We start from the raw sequence: 16262 nt of genomic DNA on the forward strand, positions 1-16262 counted from the left end.
TTGTTGTCTGTGTACACTCTAAAAAAAAAAAACTTTTTTGTTGGCTTTTCAGTCAGCTTTCTCAGTCAGCCTCTGTTTGTTGTGAATCTAATTTGCGCCCAGGGCCTTCTTGCCGGTTTCTTTCATCGAATCAGATTTCAAATTTACCTCACAGGGTCTGTCTGATGATCAGGGTTGTCAGAGGAAAACGTGTTCCAGAAAAATGTAATAGAAAATCACATCTATATGCACAAATTAATACAGTTAATACTCAGCATCGTACGATGCATTTTATTTTTATATTTTATTCAAAACCGTTTATTTCAGACTCCTGACTATCAACGCAACTCTGACCCGTGTCGTACAGTTGGTTCGAAATAATTATCTTTACTTCTTAATAAAAAAAAAAGAAATAATAGTAAAACACACTTAATGTAATTAATAAAAGGTCAGACAATAGTGCGTTAAGTAAGTTTGTTGTACTGTACACAGCAAATGACATGAATTTCCGCCTGTGTTTGATCACGTGACCGAGTGACGCAAAAACAACATGGCGACCTCCTGTGAAAGCAATATCGAGTCAGTGAGGAAAAGACGCCCCAAAGGGGCTTCAGCAGCGGACGCAAAGTTTGCCGACAGCATCAGCAGAAAAGATGCGGTCAACACAATCGAAGGCACCAAGAAAGGAAAGAAGCTCCAGTCGTTGCAAACGGGGACTTTCTGGCTCACTCGCATTGTGCTGCTGCGCTCCGTTGCCTTTATTTACTGTGAGTGTGGGTAAATATACGAATCAAGTTTTGACGACGCTTTGTGCGGCTCGAGATTTAAATACAGGGCATTAAATAAAACATCCCATCTTGAAGTCTTTTAAATAACACTACGCACAAGTGAGCACAAGACAGCCTTTGTCTTGTGCTCACAGCCCAAACGTCTGCTTCTACATCAATTAAGTTATGTAGAAATGTAAAATTCATTTAGTTGAGGCTGTCTTGTACGGCAGCATGATGTGCCGCGGTTCTTCCGATTTGTTTGAATTAATTCTGGCAATCTTTGCAAAATTGTACCTGTACAATGTTTAGCGCTAGGCTTAAAGCCTCCAGCACTTGAAATATTTTACAATAATAATTTCTGATATTTTCTTTTAAAAATCCGCTATCTGGTTTCAATTGATGCTTCTTTTTCCATTAGCCATAGAAAAAGCCACGGTAAGCGTAGGGTTTTTTTCCTTTTTGGATTTACTTATTTCTTAATTGTATTCCCCGCGCCCTCGAGGAGTAGCTTCCAAGAATTTCCTCAGAAAATATAAAAAAAGTCCATTGACAGACAAACTTAAATTGATGAAATGCTCAGCCCTGACAAAAATGTAAAATGTTTCGCTGATGAGTTAAAAATAAAAACAACCCATCTTCAATGTTTTTTCCCCCCCATCCAGTTGTGGCGTTCAGTGTCGCTTACAACCAGAATAAACAGCTGATCGGCGAAAATGGCCTGATGCCCTGCAAGGGCTATCTCAATAGTGTCAAGCGCTACGTTGGAGGAAAGATAGGCATGGCTGCTCTGGCCTACACACCTTCCGTACTCTGGTTCTTGGACTGGAGCAATATGGACGCCAACTTGGATGGCATCGCCTTGGTGGGGATGTCCCTCTCTGGTTTTGTTCTGGTGACGGGAATGGCCAATATGGTGATCATGGTGTCCTTGTGGGTGCTATACCACTCCTTGGTCAATGTGGGCCAGCTATGGTAAGTTTTGGATTCGCTCAAATGTAAGGATGACATCTTATGAAAAATTGACTAGTTGGGTCTCTGAAGTCCATGCCCACCCACAAAGGTTGAAATTAAACAGTCAAGTAAAAATTTTGTGAGCCATCTATTTACTGTGCCGTGTACCTGGGAAATGAGAACTGTTTTAAAATGTGCGTGTGAAAGACCATCCTCATGAATTAAATTGTATCAACATTTTAACCATTTTTTTATTCCTCTGCAGGTACTCCTTTGGTAAGTTGACTTCATGATACTGTTTTTTCTTTGACTGTCATCAATTACGCTAAATGACCAAATACCCTTTCCTGTCCCTTCGACATTGACTGAAATGTGAAGTGCATATCATCCTCAATCCACATCGAGGTCTCCTTTTATCATTGTCATTACAATTGAGTTATCTATGAACAGAGATCCTTGTTTTTTTTATCCAGGCTGGGAGAGTCAGCTGTTGGAAACGGGCTTCCTGGCCATTTTCTTGTGTCCTTTGTGGACTCTGTCCCAAGTCCCCCGCCGCTGCCCCCCTTCCCTCATCTGCATCTGGACCTTCAGATGGCTAATTGTGCGCATCATGCTTGGAGCTGTGAGTGAAACTCTCTCCCCCGCTTCTTCTTTGGCCACTCAATATGTACAGTATATATAATCAGGTGCACTTGCACAAATCGAATAGACCTTTGGTGTTGTATTTCAGGGCCTGATTAAAATCCGAGGGGACCAATGTTGGCGAGACCTCACGTGCATGGATTATCACTACGAGGTAGATTGATTTTCTTCTCTGTGAAATTTTATGTTTGGATTAACCCTTTGAGGGACAGCGGCAGAGACGTGCGGTCAGGGGAGGCAGGTGAGGCGGAGCCTCACCTCTGAATGCGCATTGCATTGCGCAATCAACACAAACTGGTTCGATGCATGCAACTGGCTCGTGCTGCTTGCCGTGTATCTGCATGTCGCAAATATGTTTAGCCAATTGAATAAGCTACCCTTTTTTGCTTTATATATTTGTAAATCTGACACCAAAGGAGTCAGTGCCTCACCAACCATGCACCTCACCGCACGCCACTGTCACAGCGGTTACCGCAGTGGATACCTTCTCACGTTATCAGGTTACAGGTTATCTTTAGGAGTGCATGAAAGGGTTCATGAGTAAAATTGGAGTGGGCATCTTATTATATTTCTGTTAAAAATAAATAAATAAAAATCACTTCTTCCCGTCATTTTCATCTCAGACGCAGCCTGTCCCGAACCCTGTGTCTTACTACATGCATCGCTCCCCTTGGTGGTTCCATCGCTTCGAGACGATGTCCAACCACTTTATCGAGCTCGTCGTCCCCTTCTTCACTTTACTGGGCAGGCGGATGTGCATTGTCAATGGCGCACTGCAGGTCCTATTTCAGGTAGACAATTTCAGACACTCGTGCAATGAAGGAAAAAAAAAAATACACACACACAAACAAACAAGCAGTGCTTTTAGTTCAAGTTTACATAAATTTCGGTCAGCTGTTTTGTGTTTTCACAGATGAAAACAATCAAAATGAATTTAGAAACACAATGTTTTAATTCGGGCTGTCAAAAACAAACTGGACATACAATTGCTAATCACACCACGTCTCTGCTGTGTCTTTCGGGCTCTAGATCGTTCTGATCGTGAGTGGGAACCTCAGTTTCCTCAACTGGTTGACCATTGTACCCAGTCTGGCCTGTTTTGATGACGCATCACTGGGCTTCTTGTTTCGCTCTGGAAGTGGAGCCAAGAAAACTGTTTTGAAGATTCAAGATGAGGAAAAAAATGGACGGGCGCCTGAAGCCACTAAAGGTATTCATGCTGCGTTCATTTATGGCGTGGAAACGTTATAACGTCATATGTTGTCAACACCCACAGTGTTGAGGGGACCACAAACACAAGCTTGACATGTTAGTTTATTTTTTCTTTTATGTTCAGATGGCAAATGCCTTTTTTTTTTTTAGTTGTTGTCATTTACTCCTTAGAGGGATCCTGGTGTAAATCATGTCAGCATTTTTCGTGGAAACCGCACAGAAGTAAACACTAACCTTGGCAACGTAAGATGGCTGTCCCCTGGCTTGAGCCGCGAGGGGCCAATCATTCGTCCATTCAAATATAAGACAGTACAGTAGTCGAAAGTGGATAGCAAACGCCTCCGACTTTACTTCCTGGTTGGCTGCTATGCTAGCACTTCCAAATATGGGCATGCTGGCAGAGGGGCTTCATCATCTTTCTCCGGTTGCCTCGCAACCCAGTCACGCTGAGCGATTGCAGTGTGAAAAGGGTTTTAGACAGTATACAGTATATTGAACCTTCTTTATGGAAATCCGGCTGAGTCCAATTCTTTTTTTTTTTTTTTTTTTTTTAATGTGTGTGTCAGGAATGCGGATTCGTCAGGTGGTCAATGTGTCGTTGGGCGTTCTGATCGGCTGTCTGAGTGTTCCGGTCCTCATGAACCTACTGAGTCCCAGGCAGGTGATGAACACCTCCTTTGACCCACTGCGCATCGTCAACACCTACGGGGCCTTTGGCAGGTACATTTCTCTCGGAGGCCAAGTACAATTGAGTGTTTAGTCGTTGATGACCTTGAGATGGCACAAGAGATTCTTCGATCCTCAGCTATCAACCATCAGACCTTTTGTTGTTGTCCCATCCGATTTTTTTGTTCCCACTACTCAATAATTGTATTCCCCTTTCCAGTATTACCAAGGAGCGCACTGAAGTGATTTTCCAGGGCACTCTGAGTGAGGATCCCAAAGACCCGAAGGCTATCTGGGAGGAATACCAATTCCTTTGTAAGCCAGGAGATCTTTACCGACGGCCGTGTCTCATTTCCCCGTATCATTACCGCCTGGACTGGCTCATGTGGTTCGCGGCCTTCCAGGTGAGTCGCTCAACAGCAAAATCTCTCCATGTAGGAGTTCACTGCAACACAATTGCTTGATTTTAACATCACGAATGATATCTCATCGCATCATCATGCAGTCACTTCTTTATTTATGGTTTCATGCACAACCACTTTTTTTTTAAAACTCATTCAGTAACAGCCAATTCTAGACCAAGCCTGAAAAGACGTTTAAAAACGTCTTTGGGAGTGAATTTAATGACAAAATAGTCTTCCTGAAGTTTAAAAAAAAATATCCGCGTTCTCGTTTTCCACACAGACCTACGAGCAGAGTGAGTGGGTCATTCACATAGCGGGACGCCTTTTAGCGAACGATAGCACAGTCCTCTCGCTGCTGGACCACAACCCCTTCCAGGACAGAGGCATACCCAGGTAAAGGTCTACGGTTTGTGACGGGTTGTTAATTCATATCGTTTCATCTAAGCTTTTGTGTCGTGGAATGATCACGATCGAGTTTGGCAACAAGCGCACATATGTAATGTGTTCAGTCCTATTTTGTCTATGTCTCAGGTGGGTTCGGGGAGAACATTTTCGATACAAGTTCAGCCAGCCAGGCAGTGCCAGCGCAGCTGAGGGCAAGTGGTGGCTGCGAAAGCGCATCGGGCCCTACTTTCCTGCTGTGGATCTTGCAGCACTCAGGGGATACTTCCAGTCCAGGGACTGGCCTCACCCACATATACCAACGCGGAAGAACTAAGGACATCGGTGACGTTGCCACACAGAGGACTATCGTGGTCAAAAGAACTCGTCATCGATAGTGGAAAAGAACATGTTATGTTTGTGTGCCTCACTACAGTTGGGACCAACATGAGCCATATGATCATCATGATATGGGTAATTTAAATTTTTTCCTTTTTTTTTTTTTTTTTTTTGCATATGCTGCTGCTTTTGACCAAAATGAAATGAGCAAACAAGCCACTCTGCTCTTGTATGCTTGTTTATTCACCTTCAATGACAATGTGCATTTTAATGTCATTCAAATATACGGTCGTTGTGATAAACTGCATCTGATGGGAATAAATGAACAGCTGGTTATAAGACAAGGTGTACAAGCGCTACTGTATAGAAAGCACTTATGCTTTTTGAGTGACAAAAATGTACGACCTGCTCGAATGATTGAATTTTGCGGTTTTCATTTTACTGTGCGCGTTGAGAAAGCTAACACAGTTAACTGCCCTCATTGTCATGCGATTTATCAGTGCAAAGTCCCATCACTTTGAAACAAAAATTTTCGAAAAGGAATAGTTATTACCATGTCAGAGAAATGCCTGGAAAGAATGAGCAAAGTAACTTTTTATTTTTTGTGCTTGTGGGTATCTTGCCCTAACTTGCTACCCCAAAGTCATTTAGGATCATACGTGTGCTCTATCTGAGGTTAAAAGTTGAGAGTTGTTGACAACCTTAATATTCGAATTATTAAAGCGTTAAAATGCGTGCAAATACAGGTAACTGGCAGAAATGTTTTTTTAAGTTGTAGTAACAACAAACTACCAGTAGGTGGTGCTAGGGGATAGTAGCTGTCCCCCCCCCCCATGATGCCAAACTTCACAATCGTGTGGGTCGTGTGCATGGCATCTTTCCAAGCCTGGAACAAAATGTTCATTGAATGCTCATGTTTATGCGTCGTGTTTAAACATTTTGTTTTTCCTAGTTTAGTCTTAACATTCTCTCTTCAGAGAGCGGAGGGAACTTTTTGGCCTGCAGGCGGCTGGCATGTTTTTCATTTTGTCCCGTAAATTTGTGGCACGTAAGCCGTGAAATTTATTGCTGCCAGTTCACCGTTCTGACATTGCTTTCATAAAGCACTCTTGTGGGACGCAGTTTAATTTCCTGGCTTGTCTCCTGAAGCGGTGCACAATGCGTAACCATCCAATATTACGGCGGATAGTGCTAGCCTTGAGTTTGTACACTGTTACAACTTGCAATGATGCGCTTTCAACACTCAAATTAGTGCCAAAAGCAAACGGCGCCTTTGAAGACGGAAGTTTTTATTTTTATTTTATTTCCTCCCCCAGAAAAAAACAACAACAAAAAAGACTGGTGCAGCTTTACCTCAGTTTCGATTAATACCCTATATTTATACCTTGGGGGTGATAATGTACGTTTTTGAGGGGGGGTGGGGGCGACTTTCCCTTTAAACCATCAAGAGCGAGCATGCCTTCTCTTCACTCCAATCAGGGGGGAGGGAGAGAGAGAGAGACTGTTTACGTTGCGAAGCGCATCCTGCAGGTTGTCGCTCTCAAGTATTTATAAATATTTTTTTATACTTTGCGTCGTTACTAACTTAGGTTGTTTTTTTTGGGGGGGGGGATTGTTTTGTTTTTATTGTCACGCGCGTCAGCAAAAAAAAAAAAAGATGTGGGCGCAGGGATGAACTTAAGCGTCCTCCTCGCCACGGGCGCCACTTCGACCAAACTGCAAGTGAACCAGAAGGAGCACGTTTACCTCCTCGGTTTTGACTTGGTTCTTATTTCTTTTTCTTCACCCCCCCATGCTGTTAACGCCGATTGTAACCAGAGCCATGTCTAGGAAGAAGGCGTTAAAGGGCAAAGGCACCACGAAGAGTCCAAAAGGGTCGCCGAGCGGCGGCGGTGGTGGTGGCAGGACAGGGAAAGGTTTGGCTGCAGGTGCCTCGCCGACCTCCGGACTGGTTTACCCCAGCAGACCGTCCATCAGCAGTAGCGGCGAATTCTACGACATTGCTTTCAAGGTGAGATAACATTTGAACGCAAGTGCATCGATAATTCTCGGCCTAATTAGAGTCGCAAGTGTGCCCAAATAGTTGCAGGTGTGTCGTCACTGTTTCGCTCTGCCGAAGTTTTCCTGTCGCCTACTTTTTTTTTTTTTTTTTTGGTTAGCCGTTTGGATTTTCTACAAAATGTGTTGCTTCCATTTGTTATGTGCTACTGAAAGAGTTAATGCGCTTGTATTTTTTGTCGTCATTAAATTATTAATTTTTTCATAGTTGTGCTAGTCAGTTTAGTACATTGTTTACATTTGAAAATTGGTTCTTCGTTTTAAAGCAGCGGTGTCAAACTCGTTTTTGTCGCGGGCCACATTGTAGTTACGGTTTCCCTCGGAGGGCCCTTATGAATTTTGGGAAACCATATAAATGTTTAATCCCCTCCACATATTACATACACAGCGCACAACAAATTGATCACTAACTATTTTTACAATCAGAAGTCTAATAATGACTGTTATTGCGGATATCATATGACAATTTGAAATTTTGGTTCAGACTTTAGCAAGCATCATGGAACTTGACATCCTTCATTTGCTTTCGCGGGCCACATAAAAGGGTGTGGCGGGCCAGATCTGGCCCCCGGTCCTTGACTTTGACACCTGTGTTTTAAAGTATTGTCTCAGAATGTATACCTAGCGAACATAAACACTTTTCAAAAGTCTTCGGCCACCAATGCATGTAGCAATGCCAAAATCATAATGGGAAAAACGAGTGCTACTAAATAGAGTGAAAACCTCCACCATGGATGAATTATTGATAAACGTAAAAACAATTCACATGGATTTGTGTTTGTTTTACTTTCTATCAAAGAGTACAAATGAAATTACAAATACCCCGCACGATGCTTGACAGTTCAGTTGGGTTCAGCCATATTGCTCGGTGTGTTGTGGGTCTCCTTACATTTTTACATTTTGCCCATTTATGTTTACATGCAAGTTATATGTCCGCAAAGGCTGATAATATGCTTCCCGTATGCGAATTCCTCCTGGGAACCAGTATTCATTTCACACTCTTAATTAATCCCGGTTCAAGAATTGCCCCGTTATTGGACCGTTATTGTTTGCTTGTTTCAAATTAAACTCCATGGACTATCTGCAAATTAAAAAAATGTCGAACCAATGACTAAACCGGGCCAGTGTCATGATTTTGTAACGAGCTAGACAAACATGCTTTGGATTGCTCAGTCTTTGCACTAGTTTGCACTCAACAGAGTGTAATTGTCGGCCATCTGTCCTGTCTTTTTTTTTTTTTAAATTATTTTACAACTCTTAATGGGTGTCATTCCATTTTTGCATCTCATAAGAAAGGAAAGTTTAGTGCTCTATCAACACACTGCAAATCTAAGGCTCTCCGTGATAAATGCAAAACAACAGTTTGGTTTTTCAACGATGTCATATCTTTGGTGTCTTTAGGTGATGCTTGTGGGAGATTCGGGTGTTGGAAAGACCTGTTTGCTGGTCCGCTTCAAAGATGGAGCCTTTCTAGCTGGCAGCTTCATCTCCACGGTGGGCATTGACTTCCGGGTAAGTTCTCTTGAAAAAGCGAGATTCGTGAAAACAGTGCTCTATAGATAATAATAGAAATAACAAGTCTAGTCGTTTGTTTTTTATCCAGTCTTCCACCTGAGAAAACAGATAATTAGCTAACAGCATTTCAGATAACGGCATATCGGCTAACATAAAGGAATGCTAATCGACAATTTTACACAGTGCCCACAATACGTTGTCCCAAACAAAAGCTTCTTTACATGCTATGAAAGCTCTCAAGTAAAGTCATTCATTCAATAATGGGGATGTTTTGCTGGTTTCTCTATTTTATTCTTCCAAAAAATAACTAATTGGGAAAAACCCTCAACCAGCAGTGATAGGACCCAGGAAAATGAGAAGTGGATATTTTTTTTTGTGTGCAGCATAGAAAGAAAAAGAAAATCTGACAAAGCTGAAAACGAATTTTAGATGATTGGCAAATTGTCTTCATGGAGGTTTTTCAACATCTCTAAAATCGATTACAAGTCTCTTTCTTTGGCTTTTTTTTTTTTTAATATGTCCAATTTTTTTTGTCATCTGTGTTGAGCACCCACATCATGACTAGTGATCGTAAATATTGACACCCACACACCCACACACAAAATAAATGACCCTGAGAACAATAGCAACACAGTAATTGGTTGATGATCAACATGTTTACGCCACTTTGTGCATTTTACTACCATGTTTTTGATTTGCATATTTGTGGGCGTCCTTGAGTACCAGGGTTCCGATTGAAGTGCTCATACTCAACCCGACCCCCCCCCCCCCCCCCCCGCTCGAGCTGCGCTCTTGCGCCGCAGTTTGTTTTATCCAAACCCAGCCTGCCTTACGAACACAACCTAAAAGTTACAAGCACCCTCTTATGAGCCCGAGGAACAAACGCAAACAAGAAATAAAAAAGGCCATTTTAGATTTACAACGCAGGACTGACCATTATCAGACACGGACGGGTGTGAGCTGTTTTGCATCCTGGTAGACTGATGCAGAAAATGATGATGATGATGGTGATAATGATGCTGATGATGACGGTGATGATGATGATGATGGTGGTGGTGGCATATCAGCCTTTCAGTGGCTTTCATGTCTTCCAAACGTTCTACTGGGAAGTTTTGAATAGAAACGCAGCCATGGCGACTGCATATTTTATATCCAGACTTCAAGAGACTGTTCTAATTATTTTCGAACCGGATGCTTATGCTTGACTGTCCACTGTTATTTTTAGCAGGCGAGAATTTCTTTCTTTCTTTCTTTCTTTGTACCAATTCATATGCAAATGGTAATCCCTCAAGGGGAAATTCAACAAGCACGTTGCAGTATTTTTGTTGTTGTTGCGAGGGCCGAACGTTAAACCAAGTGTCTTGCTCAAGGAAGCAGAGATGAGCACTTGAGCACTTTTGCCGGTCCGTCTTCCGTCGGCGACCTGGGTACCCTTCCGCCATCCCTCCGTCCTTATTCATATAACAATCGTCCTCCATCCCTGTCCGTCCTCGCCCTTCGAAAGCGCTTTCCTCCCATAAGGGTATTACTGTTATCCAGTCCCCAAAAATGTAAAATAAAAAAATAAAAACCTGGCTTATCATTGGGTATCCATTTCTACAGTGCCGTAAAAAAAAGTATTCCTCCCCCGTCCTAATTTCTGTGTTCTTTGCTTATTTATCACATACTAACATGCCATTTTTTTCAAAATATTGCCCCAGTCCCCAAAAATGTAAAATAAAAAAATAAAAACCTGGCTTATCATTGGGTATCCATTTCTACAGTGCCGTAAAAAAAAAAGTATTCCTCCCCCGTCCTAATTTCTGTGTTCTTTGCATATTTATCACATACTAACATGCCTTTTTTTTCAAAATATTGCCCCAGTCCCCAAAAATGTAAAATAAAAAAATAAAAACCTGGCTTTTCATCGGGTATCCATTTCTACAGTGCCGTAAAAAAAAAGTATTCCTCCCCCGTCCTAATTTCTGTGTTCTTTGCATATTTATCACATACTAACATGCCTTTTTTTTTCAAAATATTGCCCCAGTCCCCAAAAATGTAAAATCAAAAAATAAAAACCTGGCTTTTCATTGGGTATCCATTTCTACAGTGCCGTAAAAAAAAAAAGTATTCCTCCCCCGTCCTAATTTCTGTGTTCTTTGCATATTTATCACATACTAACATGCCATTTCTTTTTTCAAAATATTGCCCCAGTCCCCAAAAATGTAAAATCACAAAATAAAAGCCTGGCTTTTCATTGGGTATCCATTTCTACAGTGCCGTGAAAAAAAAGTATTCCCCCCGTCCCCCGTCCTAATTTCTGTGTTCTTTGCATATTTATCACATACTAACATGCCATGAGAAAGACTCGACTTGACTTTTAAGAGTCCATTTTTTTTTATTACAACTAAAATAGTCATTTTGGATCATGAAAACATAACCATGATGATGCTCATTTAAAAAAATCAGCCTTAATAAAAAAAGGAACAGCATAACTTGTGTTAAGCATCTTTATAATATAAGACCCTTAATGAGTGGAATTTGCCACCACAGAATAATTTTTCTCCGCGCATTTGTTCCCCCCCCCCCCCTGTGTTCTCAACTAAAAATAAGCCAGGCAAAATGTGATAAGGCAAAAATGATCAAATGCACTCATGCTAATAAGATTCCATGGGACAAGCTCACCAGAACAGAAGCTTATGTCTTCCTGTCTTACATAACCTGCCTAAATCCCGTGCTCGTCTCTTGATTCTGAATTCTCGCAGTCGTAGGTTTTGATGAATTTTTGGGGCCTATGACTAGGCTGATTTTTTTCTTTTTTATTTTTTTTCTTTCACGTGTTGGAGCTATGGCTGTTCAAAGGTACCTGCATGCATTGCTTTGTCGCCAGGCGCGTCTCTTTTGGCGTTTCCTTTTTACTGCTGCGATGACACCTTTTGTTGAGCAAGTCGCCATGACAACCCAGCAACACAATGTGCTTCTACTATTCAGTAGATTCTGTTTATTTGGCGACAGATGGCTGGCATTTTTTCCCCCCCTCAAGCTTCATGGACAGAGGTCATCATTTGAGGAACATGTTCCGGTGACGTCGCCGGCAGTAATGTGAGCCGTGACTAAAATTAGCCTGAATTGACAACCTCAGGGAGGGGCGCGGGGGTGGGTTTGTTGCAAATATTCTTGGCAGGTTGGCCCCGAAAGCCTCTTTGCATTGCTTTACGACTAGCTCAGTTCCTCGCGCTCCGAATTGGAAGCTTTCCAATTCGATCACAGTTGTTGAAGGATGGCCAAGCTGCTTGTCGCGAGACAAGGTTCAAATCCTGTTCCGCACTCGAGACCTGTTTTGAGATCAGAAAAATATTTTGCATACACCTCCACGGATATTTTAAACATAAATACAGGCGTGATTAGCTCCTCTTTGCTCATTTGTTCAAGTCGATACAAAAAAAAAAAAAATGTGGGGCTGGGGTTGCCTGGCCTTTAGAGATAAGAAAATTGCTGTAAAAAAAAAAAAGTCACTACTTGAGATGTCAATGTGGAACAGGTCGTGGCAGGCAGGTCTATTTTTTTTGTCAGCAATGGCCACGCTATTAATTCACCCGCAAGTGTTTTTAAATTGAAAAGATGCACATGTCTCATGTCAAACATTTTTATTCACAATGTCCTGTTCATTGATCCTGCGACGTTGCATCGTCAAGAGCGCGAGCCGTTTTCATTGCTTTAGATTGGTCAAGCTCTTCGGCTTAGTGAATCAATTTTTTTATCGCTATTTTTTATTTTTTTTTGCATTCAAGGAAAATGTTCTTTTCTTATCGTGAATAAATACAAACCTTACTGTGAACTTTCAAGCTTCCACTCGTTCCTGGAAAATGAAAATGAACCTTTCAAGATAGCCGTTTGTGTCCGGGCGGTTGCTGCGAAAGAAAAGAATAGCGCTCCCAATTTAAAGATAACAGTGTTGCATAATCTAGCACACCCCACTGCCCAGAGATGACAGATGTGACTTCTCTGCGCGTGAGTGACGTGCGTGTGACAGTGTGAATTTGTACGCCGGACAGAATTTTCTGAAATGTAAAAAAAAAAATTGTCGAAACAATGAATCCTGTTCCGCACGATATCGTTGGAAAGGCCAGTGAAGGACTGAAGTCAGTTTGACGATTGGCTTACAGAGATGAACCCATTGAGGGACAGCAGGGGGGAAAAAAAAACGTTTTCATCTTTACATTGAGCACAGGGAGCTGAAATCTCTGAGAAGCACATCAACACGCCACTGAAAATGGCTTCCTTTTGTGTCAAAGCTGTTTCAAGGCTATTTCTTTTTGCGAGTTGATATTCTTTGTGGTCTGAGTCACTGGCTTAGGTAATCGTCAGTTTTACATTTGCTGTGTATCAAACATGGAGTGTAATTGCTCAAAAATAAGGTTCAAATTTAAAAAAAAAACATCTGCCATTTTCTTTTTTTTTTTTTTTGGCCTGGCTCACATAATTTTGAGAAGCATGTTCTGTAATCCACTTCCGAGAGTGCGACTCTCTTTCTTTGGCTTGACAATAACATCATTTTCACCGCTCATCACGAATCACGACCGCGTCATGAGTGCATGGGTCCTGAATGGGTCGGCACAAGGAATACGAAAATAAACACGTCTCATTTTGTCATTTTGTGTATAAGATGTTGTTCCCCAGACTGCAAGACGTCCGGGTATATTCCAAAGCAATTTTTTTCCTAGCCCTCCCGCATTGCCATTTTTACAGTGCTTAGCCAGAAAAAAATAAAAATAAAATCTGAGCACAATTAATACCAATATATCAAATTATCGTATTTTCCGCACTATAAGGCGCTTCGGATAATAAGGCGTACCATCAATGAATGGCCTCTTTTAAAACTGGTTTTATCTATATGGCGCAACACATTATAAGTTCAGTTTGTCTTCATTTGTGATCTGGCTGTCATAAACACCCCCCTCCAAAAAATGTATCTTGTCGGCCCAGAAAGCCATACCGTCTGTCACTGAACACCATGATGGCATCTTCAAAGTCAATTCTTTTTGTCTGTCTTGTAGTTTTTTCCTTAATCCACTCACGACCAAGTCAAAGCCTGATGAGAAATTTTCAAAGTAACCACCCCTCCAAAAAAAGAAAAAAATACAGTCACACAAGCCAAAAACCAAACCGTGCCAGTCCTGCTGTCTTAACCAAACAATCTCAAGGCTTCAACAAAATACCGCTATGTGCTGCAGTGCACCCTAAGCACTACTGGAGCTTGCGCGCCGCGGTGGAAAATGGAGAGAGAACTGCCAGAGGTTTGGCACACATCCCTAAAGTCCAGTAAGATTTATTGCAAGACTGGGGGATTGCGTTCGCCGTATTGGTCAAATAATCATGTTGTATCTCTCGAAATAATAGATGGTTTTGAGGGGGTACTTTGGGCCGCATGCTGAACAGAAGTGCGGGTATTAACAAAATCCAACGCATCTTCTTCCATCATCTCATCTGTGGCATTTAGTCGCCGGGTGCGTTATCCTTTAAAAGTCTCGCTCAAATCGATTCCTCCTTTTGACTATCTGGAAAAGTAAATTTGTCATGCATAGCTATAACTCTCGCAGTTAATCGCTGCTTCGTTTAGCGCACATATTTGCGAACCAAAACTGGAGCCCCCGAGCAGCGAAACAGAAGCGAAAATGTGTGAACTGAACTGCAAATGCGCTGCAGTCTAAAATACTTTTGACGAATCGTAAATTCGCTCCGTTTTCATCAATTTCTCCGTGTCAGTACCTTTGTTGAATCATATTCTCACAATCCGGTTCCAACTTCCCCGAATCTGTAATTGAGCCGATAAATTCCCGCCCCTATGATTTTCGCTAGTCGAGTCTATCAAGTGTCATATTTTGCCTTCCCTCATATGCTGAGATGTTCCTCACTAAAGTGGACGTTCCAATCTTGGTGCAGAGAAAATTTTGTCTGTGCCAGCTAACCAATGGCGTGAGAAGATACAACACCCAAAGCTTCTGGGTTTTTACAAGGAATGTCGTGTTCGTTTACAGAAAAAAAAATGTGCTCAGATATGATTCTTAATATAAAAGGTGGCAATCTTTGGGATTCAAAATTAAAATCTCTAGGTTTGTCATTAGATGGACGGACAGATCACCGAAGCAATGTGGTGCTGCTCGTGGGAATAATTCTTTTGACCTTGTACGTCGGAGAAGAGAGAAGCGAGGCTTAAAGGAAGGGCCCACTAAAATATTTCTGAAAGGTTGAGGTTAAATACTGCAACGGAAGGATGTGTCTGCATATAAATTAAATGCCGACCAGAAAAGGAAGCGGGAGTGGAGAAAGGAGTGCAAGGGTGACAAATCCAGGATTAGTTGGATTAGCGCCAGAAGCACAATGTGAACCGTTTGCAGCCAAGCGGGGCAGCGCACGAAAAGTGGCAAAAGGGCACACATGGTCTTTCAAAAGCAGCTTCCATGTTCTCCCCAATTCCAGCTTTTGCATGATCTCCCCGTGCCTGCGTGGGTTTTCTCCGGGTATTCCGGTTTCCTCCCACATTACAAAAACATGGCAGATGAATGGAACACTCTAAATTGCCCTGAGGTGTAAGTGTGAGCGCGGATGTTTTTTTTTTTTTTGTCTATTGTGTGTGCCCAGCGATTGGCTGGCAAGCAGTTCAGGGTGTCCCCCCATAGGTTCCAGAATAGCCGCGACCCTTGTGAGGTGAAGCGGATCAGAAAATGGATGGATGGATATTTTCCATCAGACGGCATCTTGGCTTGAAACTTGATGCGTAACATGAATGATACATTGTATTTTGTACTTGCATGGTTCGGAGCTATGATGGATTTTTTTTGGACCAGATTAAAAAAAGGAACCTGCCCCTAATCGAAACCACTGACCCAGCGTGTGAATGTGGGTGAGCGGGATTCGATTGATTTTTCTATTAGGGCTGCGGGAGCCGGGCTCTCCTCGGTTTGACAGCAGGGCTAAGTGGGTAGCGATGCTACAGAGTTTCGGTTGAACCCAAGGCTAATAAGAAGAAATGACTTTCCTTTTTGTCTGAACTTTTGATCCCGGTAACGGGCAACACAAGACATCGGTCTTTGTCAAAAGGACGGTCAGCATTGGATTGGGTTGTGTATCCCAAACAATATTTGAGGACTTCTGTTTTTATTTTTATTTTTTCTAAAACATGCATTAATGCAAATAAAATAATTTTTTTTTAAAAATCAATGTTGATTTTAGAATCTTAACCCTTTGAGGGACATCAGTTTACATCATGTTATCAGGTTACTGGGTGCATGAAAGGGTTAATATTGCTGTAATGATTTGTTTGGGGGGGCGACTTAAAGAAGCGGTCAATCAAAATTGGCGGAAT

The 16262-nt window shown here is 42.0% G+C and overlaps 2 protein-coding genes across 4 annotated transcripts in view; both read left to right on the forward strand.

The window, feature by feature from the left end:
• The first annotated feature begins 200 nt into the window (after nucleotides 1-200).
• lmf1 (lipase maturation factor 1) lies at nucleotides 201-5688 on the forward strand. The gene is made up of 11 exons (XM_086137847.1): nucleotides 201-746; nucleotides 1412-1721; nucleotides 1966-1976; nucleotides 2174-2322; nucleotides 2431-2496; nucleotides 2966-3133; nucleotides 3372-3552; nucleotides 4121-4274; nucleotides 4441-4624; nucleotides 4905-5017; nucleotides 5156-5688. The coding sequence occupies exons 1-11, from the start codon at nucleotides 530-532 to the stop codon at nucleotides 5340-5342; spliced, it is 1740 nt and encodes a 579-aa protein (XP_085993973.1). The 5' UTR covers nucleotides 201-529; the 3' UTR covers nucleotides 5343-5688.
• The window catches only part of rab26 (RAB26, member RAS oncogene family), a 34136-nt gene continuing 23213 nt past the window's right edge, over nucleotides 5340-16262 (forward strand). Inside the window, exons 1-3 of one of the 3 annotated variants that reach the window (XM_086137851.1) lie at nucleotides 5340-5479; nucleotides 7163-7355; nucleotides 8804-8914. In XM_086137851.1, the coding sequence (XP_085993977.1) occupies nucleotides 7167-7355; nucleotides 8804-8914 (300 nt within the window). In that variant the 5' untranslated portion in view covers nucleotides 5340-5479; nucleotides 7163-7166. Of the gene's footprint in view, nucleotides 5480-6799; nucleotides 7063-7162; nucleotides 7356-8803; nucleotides 8915-16262 lie in introns of those variants that run through there. The other 2 variants (XM_086137852.1, XM_086137849.1) reach the window with 2 other exon arrangements.

The sequence above is a fragment of the Hippocampus guttulatus genome, chromosome 19 (assembly GCF_054856545.1).
Source record: "Hippocampus guttulatus isolate MCC_2025c chromosome 19, RoL_Hgut_1.0, whole genome shotgun sequence".
Classification (NCBI taxonomy): Eukaryota; Metazoa; Chordata; class Actinopteri; order Syngnathiformes; family Syngnathidae; genus Hippocampus; species Hippocampus guttulatus.

Bases quoted from the DNA above. Each gene is read 5' to 3' on its own strand.
- lmf1 (XM_086137847.1), top strand. From the start codon at position 530: ATGGCGACCTCCTGTGAAAGCAATATCGAGTCAGTGAGGAAAAGACGC. The intron at 3,553-4,120 runs GTATTCATGCTG...TGTGTGTGTCAG, and splicing joins GGCGCCTGAAGCCACTAAAG to GAATGCGGATTCGTCAGGTG. The intron at 4,625-4,904 runs GTGAGTCGCTCA...TTTTCCACACAG, and splicing joins TGTGGTTCGCGGCCTTCCAG to ACCTACGAGCAGAGTGAGTG.